The 25,489-nt window shown below is 46.2% G+C and overlaps 2 protein-coding genes across 3 annotated transcripts; both read left to right on the top strand.

Annotated features, from left to right (window-relative positions):
• Window positions 1-1,269: 1,269 nt before the first annotated feature.
• On the top strand, window positions 1,270-15,820 carry gipc1 (GIPC PDZ domain containing family, member 1). 2 transcript variants are annotated; one of them, XR_009798877.1, is made up of 9 exons: window positions 1,270-1,769; window positions 3,650-4,405; window positions 4,719-4,813; window positions 4,883-4,930; window positions 5,011-5,235; window positions 8,004-8,181; window positions 8,924-9,097; window positions 10,152-10,840; window positions 11,187-11,351. XR_009798877.1 is itself a non-coding variant. In XM_061846940.1 (7 exons), the coding sequence occupies exons 2-7, from the start codon at window positions 11,364-11,366 to the stop codon at window positions 15,618-15,620; spliced, it is 1,008 nt and encodes a 335-aa protein (XP_061702924.1). In that variant the 5' UTR covers window positions 10,297-10,840; window positions 11,187-11,363; the 3' UTR covers window positions 15,621-15,820. The 2 variants fall into 2 exon arrangements, 1 of the variants encoding a protein (XP_061702924.1); XM_061846940.1 differs by lacking the exons at window positions 1,270-1,769; window positions 3,650-4,405; window positions 4,719-4,813; ... (2 more) ...; window positions 8,004-8,181; window positions 8,924-9,097 and adding exons at window positions 11,723-11,908; window positions 13,688-13,868; window positions 13,952-14,064; window positions 14,139-14,220; window positions 15,469-15,820 and having other exon boundaries at window positions 10,297-10,840; window positions 11,187-11,657.
• A 4,076-nt stretch (window positions 15,821-19,896) lies between these two features.
• trim35-12 (tripartite motif containing 35-12) lies at window positions 19,897-24,717 on the top strand. Its single transcript, XM_061846055.1, has 6 exons — window positions 19,897-20,439; window positions 21,297-21,392; window positions 21,716-21,946; window positions 23,113-23,135; window positions 23,250-23,368; window positions 23,771-24,717. The coding sequence occupies exons 1-6, from the start codon at window positions 19,897-19,899 to the stop codon at window positions 24,328-24,330; spliced, it is 1,572 nt and encodes a 523-aa protein (XP_061702039.1). The 3' UTR covers window positions 24,331-24,717.
• Window positions 24,718-25,489: the final 772 nt, after the last annotated feature.

Raw genomic sequence — 25,489 nt, 5'->3', positions numbered from 1 at the left:
TTTTCTATGCGTGATACATGATATGGATGTGTCAATATGCAGTGCTGCAGGAATGGTCAGCAGCAGTCTCCGTGGTAACATTCAGTATGCGTGCAAACGTGTCATCTTCAAGTTTGTAAAGGGGATATATGGATTTACCCCCCCCCCCCTCGCGCCCCCTTCCATGGATGTTTCAACCAAGAACCGCATGATTATAGATATTTTGTTTTGCTTGTAAATGGAGAACATACAGTCAAATAAATAACACATGAGGGGTGATAAGATGATATTTAGGGGTGCAAGTGCTAATTTTCACATTTTTGAGAGGCTAGTATGGATTTGGGCGGCACGGTGAGCTCAGCTGGATAGCGCTGACCTGACAGTTCTGAGGTCCCGGGTTCAATACCGGACCCGCCTGTGCGGAGTTTGCAAGTTCTCCCCGTGTCTGCGCGGGTTTTCTCCGGGCACTCCGGTTTCCTCCCACATCCCCAAAACATGCAACATTAATTAGACTCTCTAAATTGCCCCTAGGTGTGATTATGAGTACGACTGTTTTGTCTCATCCCCTGCGATTGGCTGGCGACCAGTTCAGGGTGTACCGTGCCTCCTGCCCGTTGACTGGGAAAGGCTCCAGCTCTCCCCGCTACCCTCATGAGGATAAGCAGCAAAGAAAGTGGATGGAAGGATGGCTGGATGAGCGCCCTCCACTCCAAAGTGGGCGAGAGTACATAACCATAATGTGAGTACTAATTTTCTAATTTTTGAGAGGCTAGTATGGATTCGGGCGGCACGGTGGATCAGCTGGATAGCGCTGACCTCACAGTTCAATTCCGGACCCGCCTGTGTGTAGTTTGCATGTCCTTCCCGTGCCTGCGTGGGTTTTCTCCAGTCCAGTTTCCTCACAAAAGCGTGCAACATTAATTGGACACTCTAAATTGCCCCTAGGTGTGAGCTTTTTGTCTCTTTGTCCAGGGTCTATAAACTGCCTCCTGCCCGTTGACAGCTAGGCTAGGCTCCAGCACTCCCTGCGACCCTTGTGAGGATAAGTGGCTAAGAAAATGGATGGATGTGTGGTATGGATTCATGCATTTCCACTTTTTCAAAGGGCAAAGATGAGTTGAGTGTTCTCAGAGCATTTATGTGCAAACTTTAGCCAAACTTGCATTTTTTGACAATTAATGTATATATTTGAAAAAAAAAAAAATTACATATGACACGGAAAGATTTGTCATCATGAGCATTTGTTGGACACTCGTTTCATAGAAACGCAACGTCGGGCCCCCTCAACGTTTGATGACGTCACTCCCCCCGGCGTTCCTAATGGAGTGTCCCGCGACGAGGTTCCGTCCATAAGAGGCTCGTGTCGACTTTTCAGTCAAACCATCAAGCGGCTTCTTATAAAGCCGAATGCGCACTCTTGAGCGCTTTGATGGCAACGTCAAGAACGGCTTCCGGCGCATCACGACGAGAAAAGGTGACGGCGCCCCGTGTCTTTGTCCAAAGCCGACTGACTTCTGAAGGTCGTGCTCGACGGCGGTTTAAGTCGCGAGCTGGTGTCACGCCCGTCGCGCCCTTGTTCGAGTCCCGCCGGGCCGCATCGGCGCCTTTGACGTGCTTTGTGATCCAAGCCCCTTTATGACCGCGGCGCACAGCACAAGTCTCTAAAACACAGACTTCATGCAACCCTTTCCGTGCGGGAAATAAGCATAGGAGCCTATTTGCAGCCAACAACAACATGAACGGGGAAAAGTTTCACCCTTTGCCCTTCCTGCCCACTAACATCCATCCCGGTGAGTTACAAAATAACACAAATGCACGAACTGAATAACCGCCGGTGCCGGTCTTAAAAGGTGCTCTTCTTCAAAGTTGCATTGCAGAAATAATCCAACGCGTTGCATCATTCATACTATTATATAACACGCAGAAATATGCCCCCCCCCCAAAAAAAAAATAAAAAAAATAAAATTACAATCGTGTTCTATGAGTTTTAATCCCAAATTGAACAACAACAACAAAAAGATCGTGCACAAGCTGCAGAATGCCGTGCCAAAATGCAAGCACATTTTCAGAATGTGAATTACAGAAATATGAAATAAAGTTAATCTTAAAAATAACTTTACCAATGTGCAGAATGCTGTGCAAAACATAATCGGAAGAATGTCCTTAGAAAATAATAATCGTAACAAGAATGCAAGTGATAAAATGATTATAACGATTAATTAATCTAAAACACTGTGTACCACGAACGTTTTATGAAGTGCAAAATAATGTTAATACAAAAAACAAATACGGACATAATGTGTTCAAATACGTATGTGCAATGCTAAAAGAAATATGCAACACAGGAGCTAATGCACTATCTTAAATTGAAAAAAGTAGAATAGGTTAAACAAAATTTACATTTTTAAATATGTCAAAAATTATTTCAGAAAGGAAAAAAAATATGTCATTAACAAAGCGGCAGGGTGGATCACCAGGCAAAGCGTCGGCCACACAGTTCTGAGGTCCCGGGTTCAATCGTGGACACATGCGTGGAGTTTGCACGTTCTCCCCGTGCGTACGTGGGTTTTCTCCGGGCACTCCGGTTTCCTCCCTCATCCCAAAAACATGCACCATGAATTGGACACTCTAAATTGCTCCTCGGTGTGATCGTGAGTGCGGCTGGGTGTTGTTTGTCTCCGTGTGCTCCGCCATTGGCTGGCAACCAGTTCAGGGTGTACCCCGCCTCCTGCCCGTTGGCAGCTGGGATAGGCTCCGGCACTCCCCGTGACCCTTGTGAGGATAAGCGGCAAAGAAAATGGATGGATGTAATTGACAAGGTTTGCACAATAGTTGATCTGCTAGCAATTTATAGCAGTGCAAAATGCTATCCGAAACTGTCCAAGGTGGAACGATGGTGGCGGGCGCGTCGATAATGACGAATCCACTACGTAGAAGACATTTTTTATAAGAAGAAAATCAATGTCCAGGTGGCTAAATGTTGTTATCGTTGTTTTACGAAGCTCAAAGCAGAGCAAAAACAAGCGCAGGCACGCGTTACAAGGAAAGTTGAAATTGGCACTTTGAGGCTTTTCGGTACAGAGACTACTTCCAAGTGTGATGTAAAAGGCAGGAAGGTGCACGTGAATGGTACGTGACGTCCTGGAGAAAAAGTGTTTGTCCGGCCGGGCCTCTTGGAACTGCACGCACGGACAGCACAAAACATGTGAAGCGCTCCATTGTTGTATTAACTCTTTATTCTTGTAGGGAGTGTATTGTTGCAGTATTTACTCGAGTCTTTTTTTTTGGACTGTTTTTCACTACATTAAATTAAAAAGACAATCATTTGTTTCAGCAGTTGTGGGTGCAAATGAAGTACCCATCTGTGCTGTTCTACTGGCTACAACTAGCCAGGGAAACCTGCTAAAAAAAATAAATATAAACTTTTGTTAGTGATTCAATTACTTTTTGGGGAACGTAATGAGTAACTATAACTATACTTTTTAAAGTTATTTTGCCCAACACTGGTCATGAGTATATTTTAGAGCGTACGCTATGTTGAGTGCTATTTTCTTTAACAAACACAAAAAACAACAGTTGTTTGGAACGGATTGACGGCATAAGAATTCATTTCAATGTGGAAGATGATTTGAGAAATGACTTCTGATGGATGACTGCTTTCTTCTCCTAGTTCCAGAGACCAGAGACTTCACCCCCTTTATGGAAGGCCGCGTGCTGCTAAAACCTGACACGAAGGCCGTCAGAAACGGGGCGATGCCCATGAGGAGGTTTTGCGGCACCCTCCCGATCGTTGGCGAGCCCAAACAACTCCCGGCCGAGGTGGCACAAATCAAACCGGAGACCAAAGAGCTGAAGGCAGGCGTCGCTGAGACCTCCCAAAAGGTTGCGCCTGTACGAAGGACCAAGTGCCAGAGCACAAAGAAACAAGAGACCCTCCCCAAGGAGCAGAGAGCGGAAACCGCCGAGGTGGTAGCAAATGTTCTGCCGGTCAAACGGACTAGCAAACGAAAAGCAGCGACGAAAGCCGAGCCCCTCACAAAGGAGCAACGAGTCGACGTCACCGAGGTCTCGGCCAAGGAATTGCCCGCTAAAAGGCCCAGGCGCAAGTCCAACGCCAAAGCGGAGACCCTCGGCGAAGAACTCACCACCGAGTTGTTCATCAAGGCCCTGTTGGCTAAGGTCCTAAAAAGCAAATGCAGCGCGAAACGCAAAGTGCCCGTCGCCGCCAAGAAGCCGCAGGTGGAAGTCGCCGAGGTGTCCGTCAAAGCTCTGCTGGCCAAGCTGACCACCAAGAGGAAGTCCAGCACCAAAGCGGAAGGACAAAAGCCAACCAGGCAGCCTGTCAAGAAGGTGACCCAGAAGGCCCCCACCCTGCCGACCTGCCCCTGCTGCCCGCCCGCCTTGCAACAAGCCGACACCACCCGAAGTAAGATCAGGTCGCCGAAGAGCAGCGGTTACCCGTGCAGCCGTTTCGATTCCTCAAAAACCGCACGGGAGTCTAAACCAACCTAGCTGGCGATAAAGCCACGTGGTTGTACACGTCGCCGTTTCAGTCCGTCCCCAAAAATCAAAGCGAGACCGGAAGAAATACTTCAGGCTCCCGACAAAGCTACGCAGCAATTCGCATCGTCGTTGCCGTTCGGTTGTCCGGAAAGTAAACTGCGCCTACGTCGGCGTGATCGTCCCAATCCTTCCGAAATCAGTTTGTCCGCTCCAAACCCCAAATTTTCTGTCCGCAGCGCTGTTCGTGCAGAAGTATCAGCAGCTGGAGAAGCTCGGCGAAGGAGGCTTCGGATCCGTCTACGCCGGCTACAGGAAAAGCGACTGTTTCCCCGTAAGCGTCGACACACTCACAAACCTGAATCGCCGTTCCCCGGACAAACTGTATGATTCCGCCCGGCAGGTGGCCATCAAGTACATCCCCATAGAAAAGGTCGAGAGCGTCTTTTTGGTGAGTTGGCCCCCACGTCGTCGCCACGTGAAATACATATTTTGCGTTGCATGATTTCAAACGCAAACATTCTCACGTAGTACATCAACGGAAAAGTCCAGAAGGTGTTCTTGGAGGCGTGGCTCATGCAGCAGGCGTCCTCGCTAAAGAAGGCCGATGGGTCCTCCGCAGTAGTCCTGCTGCTGGACACGTACGACCTGGAAAAGGAGCTGGTTCTGGTCATGGAGAGGCCGGTACCCTCTGTGGACCTCTTCACGTTCAGAACCAAATACAAACTGGGACCGTTAGAGGAGTATGAAGCCAAGGTAAGGAAGTGAGAAAGATGCCGAGTGAAATTTTATTTGGAATATCCATCAATCCATTTTCTTAGCCGCTTATCCTCATGAGGGCCACGGGATTATTTTGAATAGTAGTTCTCAAAATGGGTCACAGTTGTACGTCCCCGTACGATCTGGACGCAATTGTTGACTCCAAAGGTTTGGCAAATTGCGCTCTCAGCAGTGTAGCGATTCATATTGCTAGGCTATATCATCCATCCATCCATTTTCTTTGCCGCTTATCCTCATGAGGGCCACGGGATTATTTTGAATAGTAGTTCTCAAAATGGGTCACAGTTGTACGTCCCCGTACGATCTGGACGCAATTGTTGACTCCAAAGGTTTGGCAAATTGCGCTCTCAGCAGTGTAGCGATTCATATTGCTAGGCTATATCATCCATCCATCCATTTTCTTTGCCGCTTATCCTCATGAGGGCCACGGGATTATTTTGAATAGTAGTTCTCAAAATGGGTCACAGTTGTACCTCCCCGTACGATCTGGACGCAATTGTTGACTCCAAAGGTTTGGCAAATTGCGCTCTCAGCAGTGTAGCGATTCATATTGCTAGGCTATATCATCCATCCATCCGTTTTCTTTGCCGCTTATCCTCATGAGCCCCACGGGATTATTTTGAATAGTAGTTCTCAAAATGGGTCACAGTTGTACCTCCCCGTACGATCTGGACGCAATTGTTGACTCCAAAGGTTTGGCAAATTGCGCTCTCAGCAGTGTAGCGATTCATATTGCTAGGCTATATCATCCATCCATCCATTTTCTTTGCCGCTTATCCTCATGAGGGCCACGGGATTATTTTGAATAGTAGTTCTCAAAATGGGTCACAGTTGTACCTCCCCGTACGATCTGGACGCAATTGTTGACTCCAAAGGTTTGGCAAATTGCGCTCTCAGCAGTGTAGCGATTCATATTGCTAGGCTATATCATCCATCCATCCATTTTCTTTGCCGCTTATCCTCATGAGGGCCACGGGATTATTTTGAATAGTAGTTCTCAAAATGGGTCACAGTTGTACGTCCCCGTACGATCTGGACGCAATTGTTGACTCCAAAGGTTTGGCAAATTGCGCTCTCAGCAGTGTAGCGATTCATATTGCTAGGCTATATCATCCATCCATCCATTTTCTTTGCCGCTTATCCTCATGAGGGCCACGGGATTATTTTGAATAGTAGTTCTCAAAATGGGTCACAGTTGTACCTCCCGGTACGATCTGGACGCAATTGTTGACTCCAAAGGTTTGGCAAATTGCGCTCTCAGCAGTGTAGCGATTCATATTGCTAGGCTATATCATCCATCCATCCATTTTCTTTGCCGCTTATCCTCATGAGGGCCACGGGATTATTTTGAATAGTAGTTCTCAAAATGGGTCACAGTTGTACGTCCCCGTACGATCTGGACGCAATTGTTGACTCCAAAGGTTTGGCAAATTGCGCTCTCAGCAGTGTAGCGATTCATATTGCTAGGCTATATCATCCATCCATCCATTTTCTTTGCCGCTTATCCTCATGAGGCCCACGGGATTATTTTGAATAGTAGTTCTCAAAATGGGTCACAGTTGTACCTCCCGGTACGATCTGGACGCAATTGTTGACTCCAAAGGTTTGGCAAATTGCGCTCTCAGCAGTGTAGCGATTCATATTGCTAGGCTATATCATCCATCCATCCATTTTCTTTGCTGCTTATCCTCATGAGGGCCACGGGATTATTTTGAATAGTAGTTCTCAAAATGGGTCACAGTTGTACGTCCCCGTACGATCTGGACGCAATTGTTGACTCCAAAGGTTTGGCAAATTGCGCTCTCAGCAGTGTAGCGATTCATATTGCTAGGCTATATCATCCATCCATCCATTTTCTTTGCCGCTTATCCTCATGAGGGCCACGGGATTATTTTGAATAGTAGTTCTCAAAATGGGTCACAGTTGTACCTCCCGGTACGATCTGGACGCAATTGTTGACTCCAAAGGTTTGCCAAATTGCGCTCTCACCAGTGTAGCGATTCATATTGCTAGGCTATATCATCCATCCATCCGTTTTCTTTGCCGCTTATCCTCATGAGCCCCACGGGATTATTTTGAATAGTAGTTCTCAAAATGGGTCACAGTGGTACCTCCCGGTACGATCTGGACGCAATTGTTGACTCCAAAGGTTTGGCAAATTGCGCTCTCACCAGTGTAGAGATTCATATTGCTAGGCTATATCATCCATCCATCCATTTCCTTTGCCGCTTATCCTTATGAGAGTCACAGGGAGTGCTGGAGCCTATCCTAGCTGTCAACAGGCAGGAGGCAGGGTAGACTCTGAACTGGTCGCCAGCCAATCGCAGGGCACAACGAGACAAACGACAGCCGCACTCACAATCACACCTCGGGGCAATTTAGAGTGTCCGATTAATGTCGCATGTTTTCGGGACGTGGGAGAAAACCCACGCAGGCACGGGGAGAACATGCAAATTCCACAGAGGTGGGGCCGGGATCGAACCCGGGCTCTCAGAACTGTGAGGCCAACGCTTTACCAGCTGGGCTATATCTTTTGGAAAGATTGCCTTTTTGGTTTTGGGACAGGAGAGGGGGTAGTTAAGTGGTTACCTTCGAAAATTAATAACGGAAACACACGCAAAAAAAAAAAACCCCACAAATTCTGTTCTATTCTAGATAGCGCCACTACACTCTTAATCACGCTTTCATCCGCAAGACATGCCGGCGACAATCTCCCGAAAATGTCGTCTTTTTGTGTTTGTCAGAACATCATGAAGCAGCTGGTGGACGCCGCCATCAAAATGCACGCCGTCAACGTCTTCCATCGGGACCTGAAGCAGCGGAACATCCTGCTGGAGGCCACCTTCAGTCTCCCGCGAGTGCGCCTCATAGACTTCGGCTGCAGCTGCTTCGTCAACGAGGAGCCTTATCACGAATATGCCGGTAAAGCGCGACCGTTTTCTGAGATGCTTATCCTCACGAGGGTCGCGGGAGTGCTTTAGCCTGTCCCCGCTGTCATCGGGCAGGAGGCGGGGTAGACCCCGAACATCGCAGGGCAGAAGTTGGCGATTTATAACAATTTTCCAAGAAAGCGGGCAAAAAAAAAATCAAAATGTCTACTTACTGCTCATGTTGTGTGCGTTGGCAGCAAAGCGGAGCAACAGAAGAGAATATGAACTTTTCAACAGTTTTGTCTTCATATATATATTTTTTTACGTCTCATTGGAACATACATTTACCTGGGTTGTCGTGGGAAGTGATAACGTCTAAATTCTGCACATTTGTCATTAGGTCAACACGGTATCATATTTTCCACTTCTGGTGCGAGAGGCGGCATGGTCCCGGGGGTCCGGACCGGTGCAAAAGTCAAGAAAAAGTAGTCGTGGAACATCATAACTATTGTAACTAATTTAACGTTTACGGTTTTCGGCCCCCGCTGTTTTTTTCCAAGCCGATCGGGGAGGGGAAAAAAAAAACACGTAACGCAACCCACACCACAGGGGAATCGATCAGGATAATCACACGGTGACATCCGAGAACCGGGTCTTTGCCAACGCGGGCCGATTCATTACATTTTTTGTTAACAGGCCGAAAGTAGGACTCCCGCCGTAGTGTCCTACCTGACTTTTGTGATTTGTTTGTGACGTGATAAATGCCCCACACAAAACGTTTTTTTGTTTTCCAGGAACCTTGCGCTACGCCCCTCCAGAGTACGTCCTCAAGAGGCCGTACAAGGCCGGCCCGGCCACCGTATGGCAACTCGGCGCTCTGCTCTTCGAACTCCTGGACGGAACCGAACGTTTTGACACCTTCATGTTCCTCATCAACGGCCTGACGTTGAACCGGGTGGTCTCCCAAGGTAAAAGCCGTTTTCAGCTCGATGTCGATGTCGCGTACTTCCGGGATGATGGAGGTTCGGTTCCTGGTCTGTTCTCTTCTTTGGAAGCAGTTTCTACATCTTCCAATCTTTTCTGCACAACTGCCGGATTGGTCAAATTTATTCTTCCTCACCCGCAGGTTTTGCTCGAGTAATTTGTATTTTTTTCAAGTGGATAGAAACATCTCCAGGTCGGGTATGAGATCCTTTCCCCAAGAGGAGGAGTTCAAGTATCTTGGGGTCTTGTTCACGAGTGAGGGAAGAACGGAGCGGGAGATCGACAGACGGATCGGTGCAGCGTCTGCAGTGATGCAGACTTTGTGTCGGTCCGTTGTGGTAAAGAGGAAGCTAAGTCGAAGGGTGAAGCTTTCAATTTACCAGTTGATCTACGTTCCTACCCTCACCTACGGGCACAAGGTACTGGGTCACTGGGTCGTGACCGAAAGAACAAAATCCCGGATACAAGCGGCCGAAATGAGTTCCTCCCTTAGAGAACGGGTGAGAAGCTCGGTCATCCGAGAGGGGCTCAGTGTCGAGCCGCTACTCCTCCGCATTGAGAGGAGCCAGATCAGGTGGCTGGGGCATCTGATCCGGATGCCTCCCTGGTGAGGTGTTCCGGGCACGTCCCACCGGAAAGAGACCCCGGGGATGACCCAGGACACGCTGGAGAGACCATGTCTCTCGGCTGGCTTGGGAACACCTCGCGATCCCTCCGGAAGAACTGGAAGAACTGGCTGGGCAAAGGGAAGTCTGGGTATCCCTGCTGAAGCTACTTCCCCCGTGACCTGACGCAGAAAAGTGGTAGATGATGGATGGATGGATGGATGGATGGATGGATGGATAGAAACAAACCCAAACCTTCAGAAACAAACCTAAACCTTTTGGGTTATATCGAGCACAACTGCTCGCACAACAAGTTTTTGTCGTTGTTTTCACTGACTATCTGCCACCCGGAAGTACCTTGCTGCCTATTGTTGACGAACATTTCGAAATACTCTTTCATATCCATTTTTCTCCTCCTGTGTTCTCTGCTCAGATTGCAAAGACTTCTTATGGATATGCCTGACGTCAGACACGGACCAGCGGGCCACCTTAGAGCAGATGCAGTGGCATCCGTGGCTGCTCTGATTCCAAATAATGAAGTACAAAGACTTTTGTCAGTGTAGAGAGACTTATGGGGGCAAATCATGAACAGCTCATTGATATGAGCTTTTTTTTTTTTTTTTTTTTTAAATTTATGATAAAACATGTTTCCGGAAGCCAAGAAAGAGGACTTACTTGACCTAAACTTAATGCATTCAAGTATTTATGCTGGCATAACTACACGTATCATTATTAAACGTTTGAACTGTCGTGATCAATGTAAAAATGTTTAAACTAGTCATGACTGAAGTGTCAAAAATGTTCACATTTGCAAATGTACTTGAAGGTGTCACGTCTGAACCCTTCCAGTGTTTTATTTTTCCGAGTGGACCTGAAGGCGTCATCACTCCACCCCTGGAAAGCTAGCCGACGCTAACATCCACGGCGGCATACCAGCACAGAAACTACACGCTTGTGGCCCATTTCTCACTTTTAAACGCCACCGACAACAACTCGAACTGTCAGCCGGGTGGTGATACTAGTCCGGTTTTCATTTTTGGATCTTATTCTGCTGACGACTTGACAGCAGGACTCGCTGTTCGGGGACTGGCTAACGACACTTGGCTAAAAACTCCTGTTCGGGTAAGACTTGACCGGCCTGTCCTGTTTCAACCATCATTTGTTAAAAATTATTAAATTGCTGACTTTTTAGTAACAGCTTTGGTTGTAATGAGTGGGGTTTTTTTTCTTTTTTATGTCGACAAGTCCGGTTTTAAAAAAAAATGCTTTTCGCTACGCTTTGCTAGTTAGCTCGTTAGCTGAATCGAGACAGGTGAGAAATGGCAGCTTATTGTTCCAATTAAAAGGGAATGTAACGCACACAAAAAAGCCATTCATAATAACGCCAAGGCGCCTTTGCCATGTTTTATGCAGCAAAGTGAACATGTCCGCAATTATTCTTTCATCTTCATTTTTATTTTTCCTGTAGCTGACGACCACCCACGGCACCACTTACTGGACTTCACTTGTACCTATCTGATGTGTGGATTTGTGGATCCACACCCCGGCCCTTTAAGACAGCTCTCGAGCTCGTCTCAACAGTCTCGCTGTGACGTCGACGCCCAACACACCTGCTCCTAGGACCAACCCTTCCAGAAAGGCTGCTATGCCTCTGGGTCTGGGAAGAAGGAAGAAGGCGTCCCCCCTGGTGGAGAATGAGGAAGCGGAGCCCATCCGCGCCGGACTCAACGTGGAGGGCTTAGGCGGAGGCGGCGTGGTGGGTCTGGGGGAGGGCGGCGCCTCGGTGGGCTTGCCCCCGCCGCCCAGCAGCATGCGGCCGCGTCTCATCTTCCACACGCAGCTGGCGCACGGGAGCCCGACTGGACGCATCGAAGGCTTCAGCAACGTGCGGGAGCTTTACGCCAAGATTGGCGACGCCTTCGGGATCCCGCCAGCTGAGGTGAGCCGCCCTGGGTACGCTTACGAGACCTGAGAAAACATAACGTACCTTTACTCTCTCCACAGGTGATGTTTTGCACGTTGAACACTCACAAGGTGGACATGGACAAACTACTGGGGGGCCAAATTGGCTTAGAGGATTTTATATTTGCCCACATTAAAGGCCAAAAGAAAGAAATTGAAGTGTTCAAAGGGGAGGATGCCCTCGGCCTGACCATCACTGACAATGGAGCCGGCTACGCTTTCATCAAGGTGAGGCACCCTTGAAGATTTGGGCATCTGCTTCCTGACATATCTGCCATTGACATAACGTTGGCTGTTAGCCCGCACTCAGCAGAGGTAGGATATTCCTGGAACTGATTTCACACATCAACGCAGGAGTCGGCCGTCGGAAGTTAAATGGCTCTGTTGCCGACATCTACAGGGACATAAATCTAGAGCGAGACCGGTTATTTCTTCAGGGCCAAAGCTGATCATGAGTAGTCAAGGAGACAAGATAGTCCTTTTGGAAAAATATTGGTGTCAAAATTTTGTACTGGATAAACTCCCAACACTTTGTTTAAAGTGTATGGAATGTGTAATTTGTAACACTAATTGTCTTATCTAGATTGAAAATATATGTTCAACTATTCCATAAAATGCATATCGTGTTCGATGTTTTTCCCAAAAAATATAAGTGTTTATGACTTAAAGTCCGTGAACTTTGACCTAGTTCCTCTTGCCTGCAAAACGACTTATTTCGTGGGCAGACCGCTGATGTCACAAAATAGAGATGGGCTCTTTTGGAACGACGATAAGATGGGAGTCTTGTATTCACGTTGAAGAAAAAAAAAAAAAAAAAGTCTCGTTTTGAGAATTCCTCATTGATTGTACGCTAGAACCTATCCGTAAAAATGATTTATTATTTTTTTTGGATTACATTTTATTATTAAAACTGTGCCAAACAAATGTGAGAGTTCATCTGAGATGACACGCTGTGGCGATCCCTAACGGGACAAGCTGAAAGAAGGCAGCATTATATCATTACTTATTTGTGAAAATATACCAACTCAGACTAAGCTATCGGGTTCTGTGTCTTTTGGTGCAAGATTAAGCATTTTACACGCAAAGTAGTTGTCGCGTACCAAATCACTAAAACACGGCGTTTACATAATTTCAAAGCAAGACCAAAAACTTCGTATATACATTCAGAATATCGAAGCCTTTACTATTTATCAGTTTATGACTGACTAATCCAAAAAAAAGAACTACACAAACGCTTACCAGTCGATATTTCCAACACGAGGCATGTCCTCCATGATGGGTCTGACTGCTGTCGGCTTCTTCGTCGCCAGCTACTTTGTCTGAATTCCAACATGTGCGCTGTCTGACTGGCTCAAATTGAGAACCTTTAACACCTTCATAAAGCTCGTATTCTTCACCGTCTTCGTGGGACCCTTCAGAATGTTCATCGCTCGAATTATCGGAAAAGTCATCGGCGTTCATACAGTGTTTTCCTACGAGATCCATGTTGTTGCCGCAGCATCCTACGTCACTCCCCCGATTGGCTGTTTCCGCTTCATTTCCGTCTTTTTCCGGCGAATGTGCGATCATTTGTTGCAAATAATCGGAAAATAAAAATCTTTCCCTCATAACGGATGTAATATTCGTATTCAGCATAAAAACTGTATAATATTAGCAAAAAGGTGAATTACAGACCTTCTATTCCCTTTTAAAGGGTGCAAACAGCTTCTCAGGTTCTGTATTTTGATGATTTAGACCTCAGTAGAGGGACTCAGACAAAAAGGAAGAAACCTTGAAAAGCGGTCACAGGTGGAGGAATCCCCCTCCCAAAATGACCTGGAAGCAACCAATGCTAAATGGGCAGCCTTAATCACATACATCATGAGCGTCCGTTTCATGACATGAAGGGCTGGGTAGTTGTTTCTCTTCACGGTCTTGCCTCGGTCGCTTGATGTAGATCCCCGGTATTGGACTTTTTATATTTACTGTAGGTTTCTGTGAACACCACCCTCCCCTTTCCGTCTCCAGAGAATTCGCGAAGGCAGCATCATCCACCAGATCCAGGTGATCAACGTGGGCGACATGATCGAGTCCATCAACGGCCATCGCCTGATTGGCTGTCGGCACTACGAGGTGGCCAAGATGCTCAAGGAGCTGCCCAAGGGCAAGGACTTCACCATCAAGCTGGTGGAGCCGCTCAAAGCCTTCGGTAGGCTGCGGGAGGGCTTTCCATATGTCGAATTGTGTGGATGCACCATGAATGATTGTTTGTTTGCTGTACATAATGCGCAGATATGATCAGCCAGCGATCTGGAAGCTCCAGGTCATCTTCGGGGGTCCAGCTGGGCACCGGCAGGGGAACCTTGCGACTGCGCTCCAAAGGTCCTGCTACCGTAGAGGAAGTGGTGAGCTCACATCCTGAACCGTAGACCTGACCCCGCCAAAATGTTGCCCTTACCGCAACGTTTTGTGTGTCAAGCCCTCCGCTTTCGAGGAAAAAGCCATTGAGAAGGTGGACGACCTGTTGGAAAGCTACATGGGCATCAGAGACAGCGAGCTGGGTATGGACACTTTTTTTTTTTTTTTTTAATTTTTACATGAACTGGTGTCACCCTCGGTACTCAGAAGATGTTCAGAAAGCCAACTCATGTTCCGATGCTTTTTCAAAAGAACCTAAAACAGTTTGCGTCGATAATGTGCTTATAAAGCTTTTAAATGACTTTGAGTGTGTTTAAAGCTCAAAGGAGAGGTTCAACCAGGGCTGCCCAAAATATTTTTTTCCCATGCGTATACAGAAAAGTCCAAGGATTCAGTGCCCACTTTGAAATTCTTCAACTTTTAATTACTAAACACGCTGAATCATTAGGCAAGCATTATTTTTCTTTATCGTAATAATAGTTGTTTTGAAAAGCTGCTACATCAAAGCTTTCTTTTCAAGGTGATTAGAAAATAATTTCATTATTTTTCAGGATTTTTGTGGTGGCCTGTATTCCGCCAAAATCGATCTGCCCCCGCACGGCTCTACATTCAAAACCAAAACACAAGCGCAATCTGGAGTCAAATCTGTGTTCTTTTTTTTTGGGGGGGGGGGGGGGAGAATAGCCTCTCAGCCCCCCCCCAGCTGCTCCACATGTTTCGATGTTTGCTTACTGGCCTCAGGCAGAACTGAGACAAAATTCAGAGAAAAGTAAACACAGGAGACTCTTGTTGTCCACCTTTGTTGTCTTTGGCTCACGTTTGAATGATGCCTTGTAGGATTACAAAGGGGTGGAAAATTACCAGTAGTTTGCCATGGGAAATTGAGCCTACAGAGCGCACCTGGTTAGCAGTCCCACCGAGTACATTTGTAAAGGAAATACCATTTGGCACATACATTAACACGCCAGTTAAAATAAAACTTACAGCTAAATATCACTGAGACCACGAGTAACAGCAGCAACCCGCTAGCCCAGCTCTAAAGCTAGCGCAGTGCTAACAGGGCCGGTAAAAGTCACTTGCTCGGCATATATTTTCCACCGGTCTCATTCTTACCTTTGCAGCTCGAGTGCCCCCTTGCGGCCGTTTGAAAAAAAAAAAATGCACAAATTTGCTGCATCACCGCATAAACCGCAGGGTTGAAAGCATGTGAAAAAAAGTCGCGGCTCGTAGGGCGAAAATTAGGGTAATCTAAATCATAAGGAATTGAAGTTCCCTGTTTTCCTAAATTCCTCTTTTCTTCCCATAAATTGCTTTTACTCCCCCTGGTAAATTTTCATTTTTGAAAAGTTGTGGGGCCTTCGCAAGCCTAATTTCTCGTCTCCTCCCTCCAGCGGCCACCATGGTGGAGCTGGGCAAGGACAAAAAGAACCCCGACGAGTTCGCCGAGGCTCTGGACGAGACGCTGGGAGACTTCGCCTTCCCGGATGAGTTCGTCTTCGACGTGTGGGGCGCCATCGGCGACGCCAAGGTCGGGCGGGTGTGAGCGGCGCGTGACTTAACTGAAGCCGACAGACGTGTGCGTGTGTGTGTGTGTGTGTGTGTACGTGTGCGTGCGTGCTTGATTACTACTTGGAAACTGCACAAAAGGGTTTGTTTATATTCACTATACTGTATACTCCTGCTGTTTATTTTGTCATTGGGAAAGTTTCCTGACAAATATTCTCACTCAGTGGTGGAAGGCAAGCGATGAAGTGCTTTTTATTTTTCACATATATTTTTTAAATCTCGTCTTCCTGTGGTTCCCACCCGTGAAGGGCGTATTAGGGCCACCCCTGGGAAAAAAAAAAAAATACAATACCACATTATAATCAGACAACTTTGAAAACAGTCAAATACTTAGAGTAGGTAGATTTAAGTTTAATTACAAAAATTAAGTCATGGTCTTAAGTGGTACTGTCATGAGGTCAAAGTTGTCATTTTTGGGATTTAAAAAAAGTAGTACCCACTGGTACATTAAGTTACAAGTTTTATTTGTTATACACGCAACTCAAAATGGCATTAATCCAAATTAGCACCCCAAAAATGTAACTTTTTTTTTTTTTTTTTTAAAGAGGAACACTATATAAATAACACTAAACTGTTGGCAGTACTGTATAGAAACATACTGTCATAAAATGTGTAAAGAATTTTACAGTTTGTGCACCATGATAATTCAATGGGCATTGTGCTGCTTATTTTGTGCGCGTCTTGGTCACAAGGGGGCAGTGTAATACAGACTATCCAGAGATGTGGCGTTAGAACAGAAGATGTTCTTTTTTGTTGGTTTTCCACAAAGGGTAAAGATTAAATGGCTGTGAGGACGTTTCTATGCTGTGCACGTTTTTGCCGGGAGTGTTCAAATCAAACGTGTCACTCTTACGTTAATGTTAGGTTCATTAGCTCATCTATGGCATTTTGGATTGTGCGTTAGTATTAAGCTAGTAGACTGTAGCAAGTGTTGCGTGATTTTGTTAAATATACATTGTCATTTTGTTTAGTTGTACAGTAACATTTTTTTTTTAATTGTTCACTATGTGCCAAACTGCTGCTTATGAAATTCACTGCCACCGTAGCTAGCGCTTGTAATTCGCATTTATGATCGCTCTTTAAAACAAGATTATCTGACTGAACCACAGCTCCGAAATCAGGCCATTTATCGTTTGAGATACCAGTGTACTTCTAAACATTTTTAGATTAAAGTCTCATTAGTATGAGAATAAAATTGGATTTAGTTGATTTTTCTTTAAATTTTTTTCAAGATGTAACTTTCATAGCTCATTTACCCCTTCGATTAAACCACTACGGTATGTGTAAAAATTTTTTTAAACATTTCTCAAAAAAAGTCTTCTCCGAATACTATGAATTAATCTAAAAAATCTTTTCATAATTTCATGATTTTGATCTCAAAAATCCTTTTTTTTTGCCCCCTTGTATGTACAACTTCTTTCCTGACAATATATGATTTTAATTTCGTAAGATTCTGAGCTAAATCTGGGAATGTAAATGTGGCCCTAATCGTCCTTTATCTGGTAGGAAGGAATTTTTTGTGCGCAAGCGTGTCGACACGATCCTCGCGAGCCTGCAAAATGTCGACGTGGCGCCGACGGCGGCAGCACAATACAGAGCGGATCGGTGAGGACGCTTTTTTCCCCCCGCCTGGCGGCCATTTCAGTCCTTCTAGGGCCAAACGTCTTAATTTTTTGTTGTGTTTTTTTTCAATTTGCATGGCGGGCTTGTATATAAGTCCCCCCTCACTCCGCCCCCTTGCACTCAAATGCTGACAAAAAAGTCGATGTTACATATTTGTGGTGCCGTGTTCCCTGGTCCGAGACAACAGAGGCTCCGTTGTATCTGCGGTGTTGTCGTAGGAGCCTCTCTACTCGCTCTCTTCCAAGCATGGTTTCTGATTTTTTTGTTTTTAATTTTCATTACCTGCGCTGTTTGTTTGCTGTATTTTACGTCCAAAGGCGAACAAGTGGCCTGTCGAAAGGGTCGTCGTATGAAGTGCAGCTTGCCTATCAGTCGTGTTTTTTTTTTTTTTTGTTAGCACATTCCATGCTGCTGTTAAGGTGGCCGCAGTTTTACTGTTAAAATGAGAAAAGGTTCTTATGCGGTTTGTAGTTCATAAGCTTTTTTTTTTTTTTTTAAAGGCTGGTGTTTTGAAATGCAGTTTCTAGCTCATAAGCTGTTTTTTCCCCTTTTTTTAATGATTTTTTTCTTTTAATAGTGATATGTGATCTGTTTGGAAGGAGTTTGTGTTTTCTAAACTTGGAGGTCAAAGTTACAAAAAAGTGCCCCCCCCCCCTGTAAAAGTTCTTATAGGAGGGAAGTGTATGGTCACGATGAGCTGTTTTTTTTTTTTTTTTTTTTTAATTTCTTATTGTTGGGGGGTACGGGACAGATGTTTTTCAGTATGGGCACTGGGCGTCATATATATTTGGACATTGAAGTCGAATTACGAACCCATTTTGTCATTCACCCTTTGCGTATGATGTAACCGAACACTGACGACAACAAACGTGACTGTGACACTGTTCATGTCCAATTATAATGCAGTTCTATCCATATGCACTTGGTCGTTTTTCCCATTCTGTTTCTGAACATAATGTTCTCACCAACTTTTAACTGAATGCATCTTCAGACATCTTGTTAAGTTTATTATTAAAAAAAAACAAACGAACATTAAAAACATTTGTCTTATGTGATAAAACCATTCTTAAGGTCAGCACAATGCAAATCTGCGAGTAATTGACTTCCCCCTGTCCTATGAACGCATTACATTAGCTCCTCAACTCACTTCACCATCGTTAATGGCACCAAGATGGTATGTGAAGCTCCTCAACTTCAGCATATGCTTTCTTGCCACCAAAATGCTACATTTCTCTTTGGGCTGAGCATAAGTACAGAAAATTGGTGCGCGATTATTGGAGGATAGATTCCCTTCACTCCCAAAAATCAGCAAATACTGTATGTGATGCATTTTACAGTGCAATCTTTGTCTCAATGGGTTTGAAACCAGGATGTTCCCGATCACTCAACTACAAAAACCCACTTCCTTGACACCGATAATCTTAGTGTTTATTGGCAAAACCCGAAAAAGGGGGACACATTCCCCATTCAAATGCCAGTGATTTATATTTCATGATGAGAATTGAAAAGTAAATTCAGAAGTACCGTAATTCCCGGCCTACAGAACGCATTTGGTTACAAGCCTCACTGAGTACATTTGTAAAGGAAATACCATTTGGTACATACATGCGCCGCAGTTGTGTAAAAGCCGCAAGCGCCCACATTGAAACTCTATATATTTACAAAGAATAATGGTACACGAGAGTTTTACGCTAGTGCGGTAGTATCAGGGCTGGTTAAAATTAAAACTTACAGGTAAATATCACTGAGACACGCCAGTAACACAGCAACAACACACTCGCCCAGCGCTAACAGGGCCGGTAAAAGTCACTTCCTCGGCACATATATTCCACCGGTCTCATTCTTCCCTCTCACAAATCTGCAAGTAATTGACATCCCCCTGTCCTATAAACATACGACATTAGCTCCTCAACTCACTTCACCATCGTTCTTGGCACCAAGATGGCAGCAAAGCACTACGTGAAGCTCCTCAACTTCAGCATATACTTCCTTTGGCGCAAAATGCGTAGTGCTAATGCTAGTGCTAGCGCTAACAGGGCCGGTTAAAATAGAACTTATCTGTAAATATCACTCAGACAAGCCAGTAACACAGCAGCAACATGCTAGCACAGCGCTAACAGGGCCGGTAAAAGTCACCTCCTCAGCACGTATATTCCATCGGTCTCATTCTTACCTTTTCCGCTCGAGTGCCCCGTTGCGGCCGTTAGAAAAAATGCACAAATTAACCGCATAACCGCAGGGTCGAAAGCGTGTGAAGAAAGTTGTGGCTTGTAGGCCGGAAATTACGGTACTTCCCTGTAAGACGGCAAGACTAAAATGTCACAATTAGTTGTGTGGCTCAGGTGCAGTTAGAATTTGTTGATGCTCTGCTCAGACTTTGTTGTCGGATTCTGAGCTTGACCGGCAGGCGGAGTTGTAAAAGGGGGAGGCCGCCGGTGTGCATCACATGACCGCCTGTTGGTGTTTCCACTGGAAAAAGATGGAGCACAACGTGGCCCATGTGGGCTTTTCCGAAACCTGTTTTTCAAGTCCCTTTCGATCGAAAGCCCCCCCCCCCCCCCCGCACGTAAACCCGACCTAGTCCATTCGCTGCAGTCTGAGGAGCACACTTGGAGCTGATTTTCTCGGCCATGGCGTCACGCCCACGCGCTTCCTCCCAACCCGGGAAACTTTCCTTCCTCCAAACGTCCAAGGCCAGTAGCGCCCTGCGACCGCGGGCCGTGTCCTCGCGGTCGAGCTCCGTGCTGGAAGAGGAGCTGTCGTGCCCCGTGTGCTGCGAGATCTTCAAGGAGCCCGTGGTGCTCAAGTGCAGCCACAGCTTCTGCCGGGCCTGCCTGCAGCAGTTCTGGAACAAGAAGAAGGCCCGCCGCGAGTGCCCCATCTGCCGCAGGAAGTGCTCCCTGACCGAGCCCACCGTCAGCCTGGCCCTCAAGAACGTGGCCGACACCTTCGTCAGGGACCAGCGGCGCCGGGCGGACAGCGAGGGGACTCCCGACACCGGGGGGCATCGGCCCGGGGCGCAAGAAGAGGAGGTGAGGTGCGCCGTCCACGGGGAGGTCCTCAAGCTCTTCTGCCTGGATGACTCGGAGGTCCTCTGCTGCGTGTGCCACACCTCCAAGAAGCACCAGGGGCACGGAGTGTGTCCGCTGGAAGAAGGGGCGCACGATCTCAAGGTAGGGGAGCCATTTCCTATCATAAATGCTTTTTATGGTTAATACAGATTCATGGGAAGATAGCGATATGAAGCATTTTTGGGGCAGTTACGGTTGAGCCCTCACCTGGGAAATTGAGCCCTTTAATAATCTGCCTAGCAACGGCAGCAACAAAAAAAACAAAAAAACCCCCCGCAATTATTTTTATCTGTATTGCTATGCCTCGCAGCATTTAATATAGAATAATATAGCCTTTTTGTCTTTTTCATCCCTTTTTATGTCATTAAAAAATGTAAAAAGCTTTATAGCGCAGTACGAGTAGATGTAGTATGGGGCAGTTGCCATTGACCCCTTTGAGTGCTTCATGACGTAAAGCAATTATTTGGTTTTATTAATATCTGTTGTGCTAATATATAATTAATGCATCTATAAGTGTTTTTGTGCTCCAAATACATAATTTGCATATAAAATGCCATTGTGTTATTTTTTTCTGAATGGAAAATCAATTCATTTGACTTTCTTGAGCCCTTTTAATTCTGCCTAGCAACAACAACAACAAAAAAAATCTGCACTATTGTGCCTGCCGGCTAGGAAAAAAATCTTATAATCATTAATTTACTGGTACTTTTTAATTTCATATTTAATACAGGGTTGTACTTCAAATGCTAAATTAATCGTCTGTCTTGCAACAATAATACTTTTATTTTTTTTGCCCATGTTGCCGGGGCCTCTTGCACTATAAAATTAGGTGTGAAATTTTTGTGACTAGTATATTTGTTTATAAACTTTAGTTTGCATTTTATATTTAATACAGAGCAGCTCTTAAATCGCAACGTACACGAATTGCGCCATGATCTTTGTCACATTGTTGCCCTCAGGAGGAGCTGAAGAAGGAGCTAATACCCCTGAAGAAGAACCTGCGGCGCCTGTATGAGGCCAAGCAGGAGTGTGATGACACAACTGTGCACATCAAGGTATCAACAAACACGCAAGCCAGGGAGGGGGCACCCCCCTCCCCATCCCGCATGACCGCTGATAAAATAACCCAAGCGTTGCCTTTTTTTTTTTTTTTCTCCTTTACACGGAAAATTCGTGCACGCGGTACAGAATGCTTTGAAAACATTCGAGAACGTGATGACAGATAAATAACTGACAATAGTTTCGAGGCACTTTCTCATTTAATGGAATCAGGAACCCGTCCAATATGTAAGAATAAACACGATAGATGTCGATAGTCTGGGCAGCTGGCCCATCCCGTGCTGTCGTCTGTCTGTCTGTCTGTGTGTGTGTGGGTCAGAACCAGGCTCAGGCCACGGAGCAGCAGCTCAAAGAGGAGTTTGAGGAGCTGCGCGGCTTCCTGCAAAAGGAGGAAGCGGCGCGGCTGGCCGTCGTGCAGCAGGAGGCGGAGGAGAAGCGAGAGATGGTCAGGAAGAAGGCCGAGAGCATCACCAGGGACATCCTGACTTTGTCGCACGCAATCATCGCCGTGGAGAACGAGATCGCCGCCGGGGATGCGCTTTTTCTGCAGGTGACTTTGCATTTTTGGGGGGGGGGGGTCTCTCATCTTCAGGCTGGTTGGATAGCGCCAACCAGGCCTGGGCAAACTTCACATAAAACTAGTCTTCCTTCGAAGATGTAAACAGGAACAGGAAACATCGTGGTTAAAGGTCCAGTGTCATGCCTATAAACATTGTAAAATAGATATTGTAATGAAAAATACATTTAACATTATTCACTTCAAAAAATAAATATGAGTGGAGAGTGCGGAAAGTTCCAAAGTTGTGGAAGTTTCATTTGATGGTAGCCGTATTGACTGCATCCTCTGTTCATTAACGTCACACCATTGAAAACACGCTGTGCCACCTAGCATGGGACACGGACGCTCTTTTCAAAGAAAACATCTCACAATCGAGTGAAGTGACCGGGGCAATATTACACTATCGTTTCGAGCCATATTTAGATGATATGCGGATCACTACGAACTAACAACAGACTCCCCGACAGTATGTATGAGGCAGCCCGTGCCCCTTGTCCGTAGCCGTGCTTGGCGCCAAGGGGAACATCGACACATTTCGCTCCCCTAATTTACGTGCGTGGATATTTTGTTACATTCTGAGAGGATTATGGTCCCCCCTCCCCCCACCCACAATTTTTTTTTTTTTTTTTAGGAACTCTTTGCACACCTACCTGTCATTTAGAACCCAAGAAGCTCTCATCCTTTGCACCCGTGCAATCCATTTTTCACGATGAACCGGGTCTTTTTGAAAAGTATGAAATATCCAGCAATACAACGAGCCGGCATTTTGGCTAACACGAAGAAAGAAAGAGCTACCTTCGAGCAGGTAAAACTAATGGAAATATACGAACCCGCTTGAGTGCGCTACTGCCCTGTACGTCACTTCCTGCTTGTTCTCGAAAACAAATCCCTCGAGAGGATTTTCATGGCGCGAGTGACAAAAATCCACATACGTCAAAATCATGTTTTGTGGTGGAAAAAAAACGCATGGGTCCATTCCGGGTGCCTTTTCTCCATTAATAAGAAAAAAAAAAATCATGCGTTTTATGACAGTGGACCTTTAACTATTAACAGTTAACAATGCTGGATTTTTGAAGTGTTATTTGGTCAGATTCATTTGCGATTCATCTCGAAACGTGATTGGACAATATTGGTAATAAAAACTCTTTTTGTTGTAGAATTATCCCAGCACAAAGAAAAGGTAAGTGTTTCTATTCATGACAGCATTATGCAAAACACGTTATCTCACTGTTGCCTCATTTAACACTGGATTATTCTAACTTTTTTTTGGGGGGGGGTGTGGGGGTGGTCATAGGGCACAGATCCCGCAGAAGGACCCGGAAAAATTGTCCGGAGCTCTTTTAAATGTGGCCAAGCACGTCAGTTCCCTCAAGTACCACGTTTGGGAAAAGATGGTGGCGGTGGTTCAATACAGTAAGCAAGCTTTTCATTACTAGTTTTATGTTATTGTATCGATTGCTCATGATTTTGTTTTAACATGTGAGCATGACGACTGAGGGACTGCGACTTGCTGAAGCGGACTGGAGGATAAAAAACAAGTAATCGTAAAGAGATTTAAAGCATTTTCACTTGCGGAGGCAGCACTTTGTTCACCGTCGGACGCATATACGTAGATATAAAGGAAATTGCAGCTCTGCTTACCTTCCACGTGCGTCGCACATAGGGAAAGCGAGTGTCTCCTGCAATGACGGTCTACTCCGGCGGGCAGATGCCGGCAGTGGCTCGGAAAAGGCCCTGGATCTTCAGCCGGCCTCGTCGATCAAGTCACGGTTGGGGAAATTCTGGGGGTCTGAATCCAAATCTTGTGTATTTTAGCACCCATCACCCTGGACCCCAACACGGCGTACTCCTGGTTGTCCATCTCCAAGGACCTGACCTGCGTGGCCAACAGCGGCTCCCTCCAGCAGCTCCCGGACAACCCGGAGCGTTTCGGCCACTTCGTCTTCGCCCTGGGCTCCGAAGGCTTCACGTCGGGCCGCCACGCCTGGGAGGTGGAGGTGGGCGACAAGGAGGACTGGATGCTCGGGGTGGTCCGGGAGTCCGTCGACAGGAAAGGCCGCATCTCCGGATGCCCCGAGGGCGGCTTTTGGATGATCTCGCACTACGACGGCGAGTACTCGGCCATGACGAGGCCCGGCACCGCCTTGCGCGTGGAGGGCGAGCTCAGCAGGGTCAGGGTGCAGCTGGACTACGACGCCGGCCAGGTAATCTTCTCCGATCCGGTTAGCATGACGTCCATCCACACCTTCAGCGACTTCTTTGTTGACAAGATGTATCCCTTCTTCTGCCCCGGAGCCAACATCAACGGCAACAACCCCAAACCCCTCAAGATATGCCCCGCGAAGGTGGCGGTGTGGAACAGCGCCACCTGGTGACAGAACTTAAGAAAATCACAACTTTTTACACAAAAGTATCACCTCAAAACATACTTAGCCCTCCGAGGACCATCATAAGGAGACCACTAAAATGCGTTCGCGTCGTAGTCCCACGTGTTAATTTCTTCAAAGTAATATTGTAACATACTGGAACGATATGCACGACATTAGCGCTGTGCTTAAATAAAGGAGTATTAAAAAAAAAAACTGTCGGGAATTGAAATGGTTGGTTCACGGTATAGAAAAAAAAATCCCTGGGGGGAAAAAAAAATTGTAAATAAACATGCATTTAAAATTAAATACAACTGAATGTCCTGAAGAAGTGTACTGCAATGTATTTTTCAAACAGCCTCGAGGTAATTTGGTATTTAATTCAGTGATTCTTTCTCAGACCACCAGGGAGCGCCCCCATATAAATAACCATCCATCCAAATTCTGAGCCGGTTATCCTCACGAGTGTTGCGGGGAGTGCTGGAGCCAATCCCAGCTATCGTCCGGGAGGAGGACGCAGGGTTCGGCCTCAACTGGTTGCCAGCCAATTGCAGACCACGTAGACACAAAAACCCCTCTGTGGACCTCTTCGCGTTCAGAACCAAATATAAACTGGGACTGTTAGACGAGTATGAAGCCAAGGTCAGGAAGGAGGTGCTAAGTGAGAATGATTTTATTTTGAATATCCATCCATCCATCCATTTTCTTAGCCACTTATCCTCACAAGGGTCACGGGATTATTTTGAATAGTAGTTCTCAAAATGGGACAAAATTGTACCTCCTGGTACGATCTGGACGCAATTATTGACTTTAAACGTTCGGCAAATTGCATTCTCAGCAGTTTAGCGATTCATATTGCTGGGCTATATCATCCATCCATCCATTTTCTTTGCCGCTCATCCTCACGATGGTCACTGGGAGCGCTCAACCCTATCCCAGCTGTCAACGGGCAGGAGGCGGGGTACACCCTGAACTGGTCGCCAGCCAATCGCAGGGCACAACGAGACAAACAGCTGCACTCATAATCACACCTAGGGGCAATTTAGAGTGTCCAATTAATGTTGCTCGTTTTTGGGATGTGGGAGGAAACCGGAGTGCCCACCCGGAGAAAACCCACCCAGGCACGGGTAGAACAAGCAAACTCCACACATGCAGGGCCGGGATTCGA

Source organism: Syngnathoides biaculeatus, chromosome 16 (genome assembly GCF_019802595.1).
Source record: "Syngnathoides biaculeatus isolate LvHL_M chromosome 16, ASM1980259v1, whole genome shotgun sequence".
In the NCBI taxonomy this organism is placed as follows: Eukaryota; Metazoa; Chordata; class Actinopteri; order Syngnathiformes; family Syngnathidae; genus Syngnathoides; species Syngnathoides biaculeatus.
The sequence above is the reverse complement of the archived record's forward strand: the minus strand, read 5'-3'. Positions and strand labels throughout refer to the sequence as shown.

What these genes read in the sequence shown, in the direction of transcription:
- trim35-12 (XM_061846055.1), top strand. Translation starts at nt 19,897, where the DNA reads ATGGCGTCACGCCCACGCGCTTCCTCCCAACCCGGGAAACTTTCCTTC. An exon ending in AAGGGGCGCACGATCTCAAG is followed by an intron (nt 20,440 to 21,296) that starts GTAGGGGAGCCA and finishes TGTTGCCCTCAG; the next exon opens with GAGGAGCTGAAGAAGGAGCT. An exon ending in ACACAACTGTGCACATCAAG is followed by an intron (nt 21,393 to 21,715) that starts GTATCAACAAAC and finishes TGTGTGGGTCAG; the next exon opens with AACCAGGCTCAGGCCACGGA.
- gipc1 (XM_061846940.1), top strand. Translation starts at nt 11,364, where the DNA reads ATGCCTCTGGGTCTGGGAAGAAGGAAGAAGGCGTCCCCCCTGGTGGAG. An exon ending in CCGGCTACGCTTTCATCAAG is followed by an intron (nt 11,909 to 13,687) that starts GTGAGGCACCCT and finishes TTCCGTCTCCAG; the next exon opens with AGAATTCGCGAAGGCAGCAT. An exon ending in CATCAGAGACAGCGAGCTGG is followed by an intron (nt 14,221 to 15,468) that starts GTATGGACACTT and finishes TCCTCCCTCCAG; the next exon opens with CGGCCACCATGGTGGAGCTG.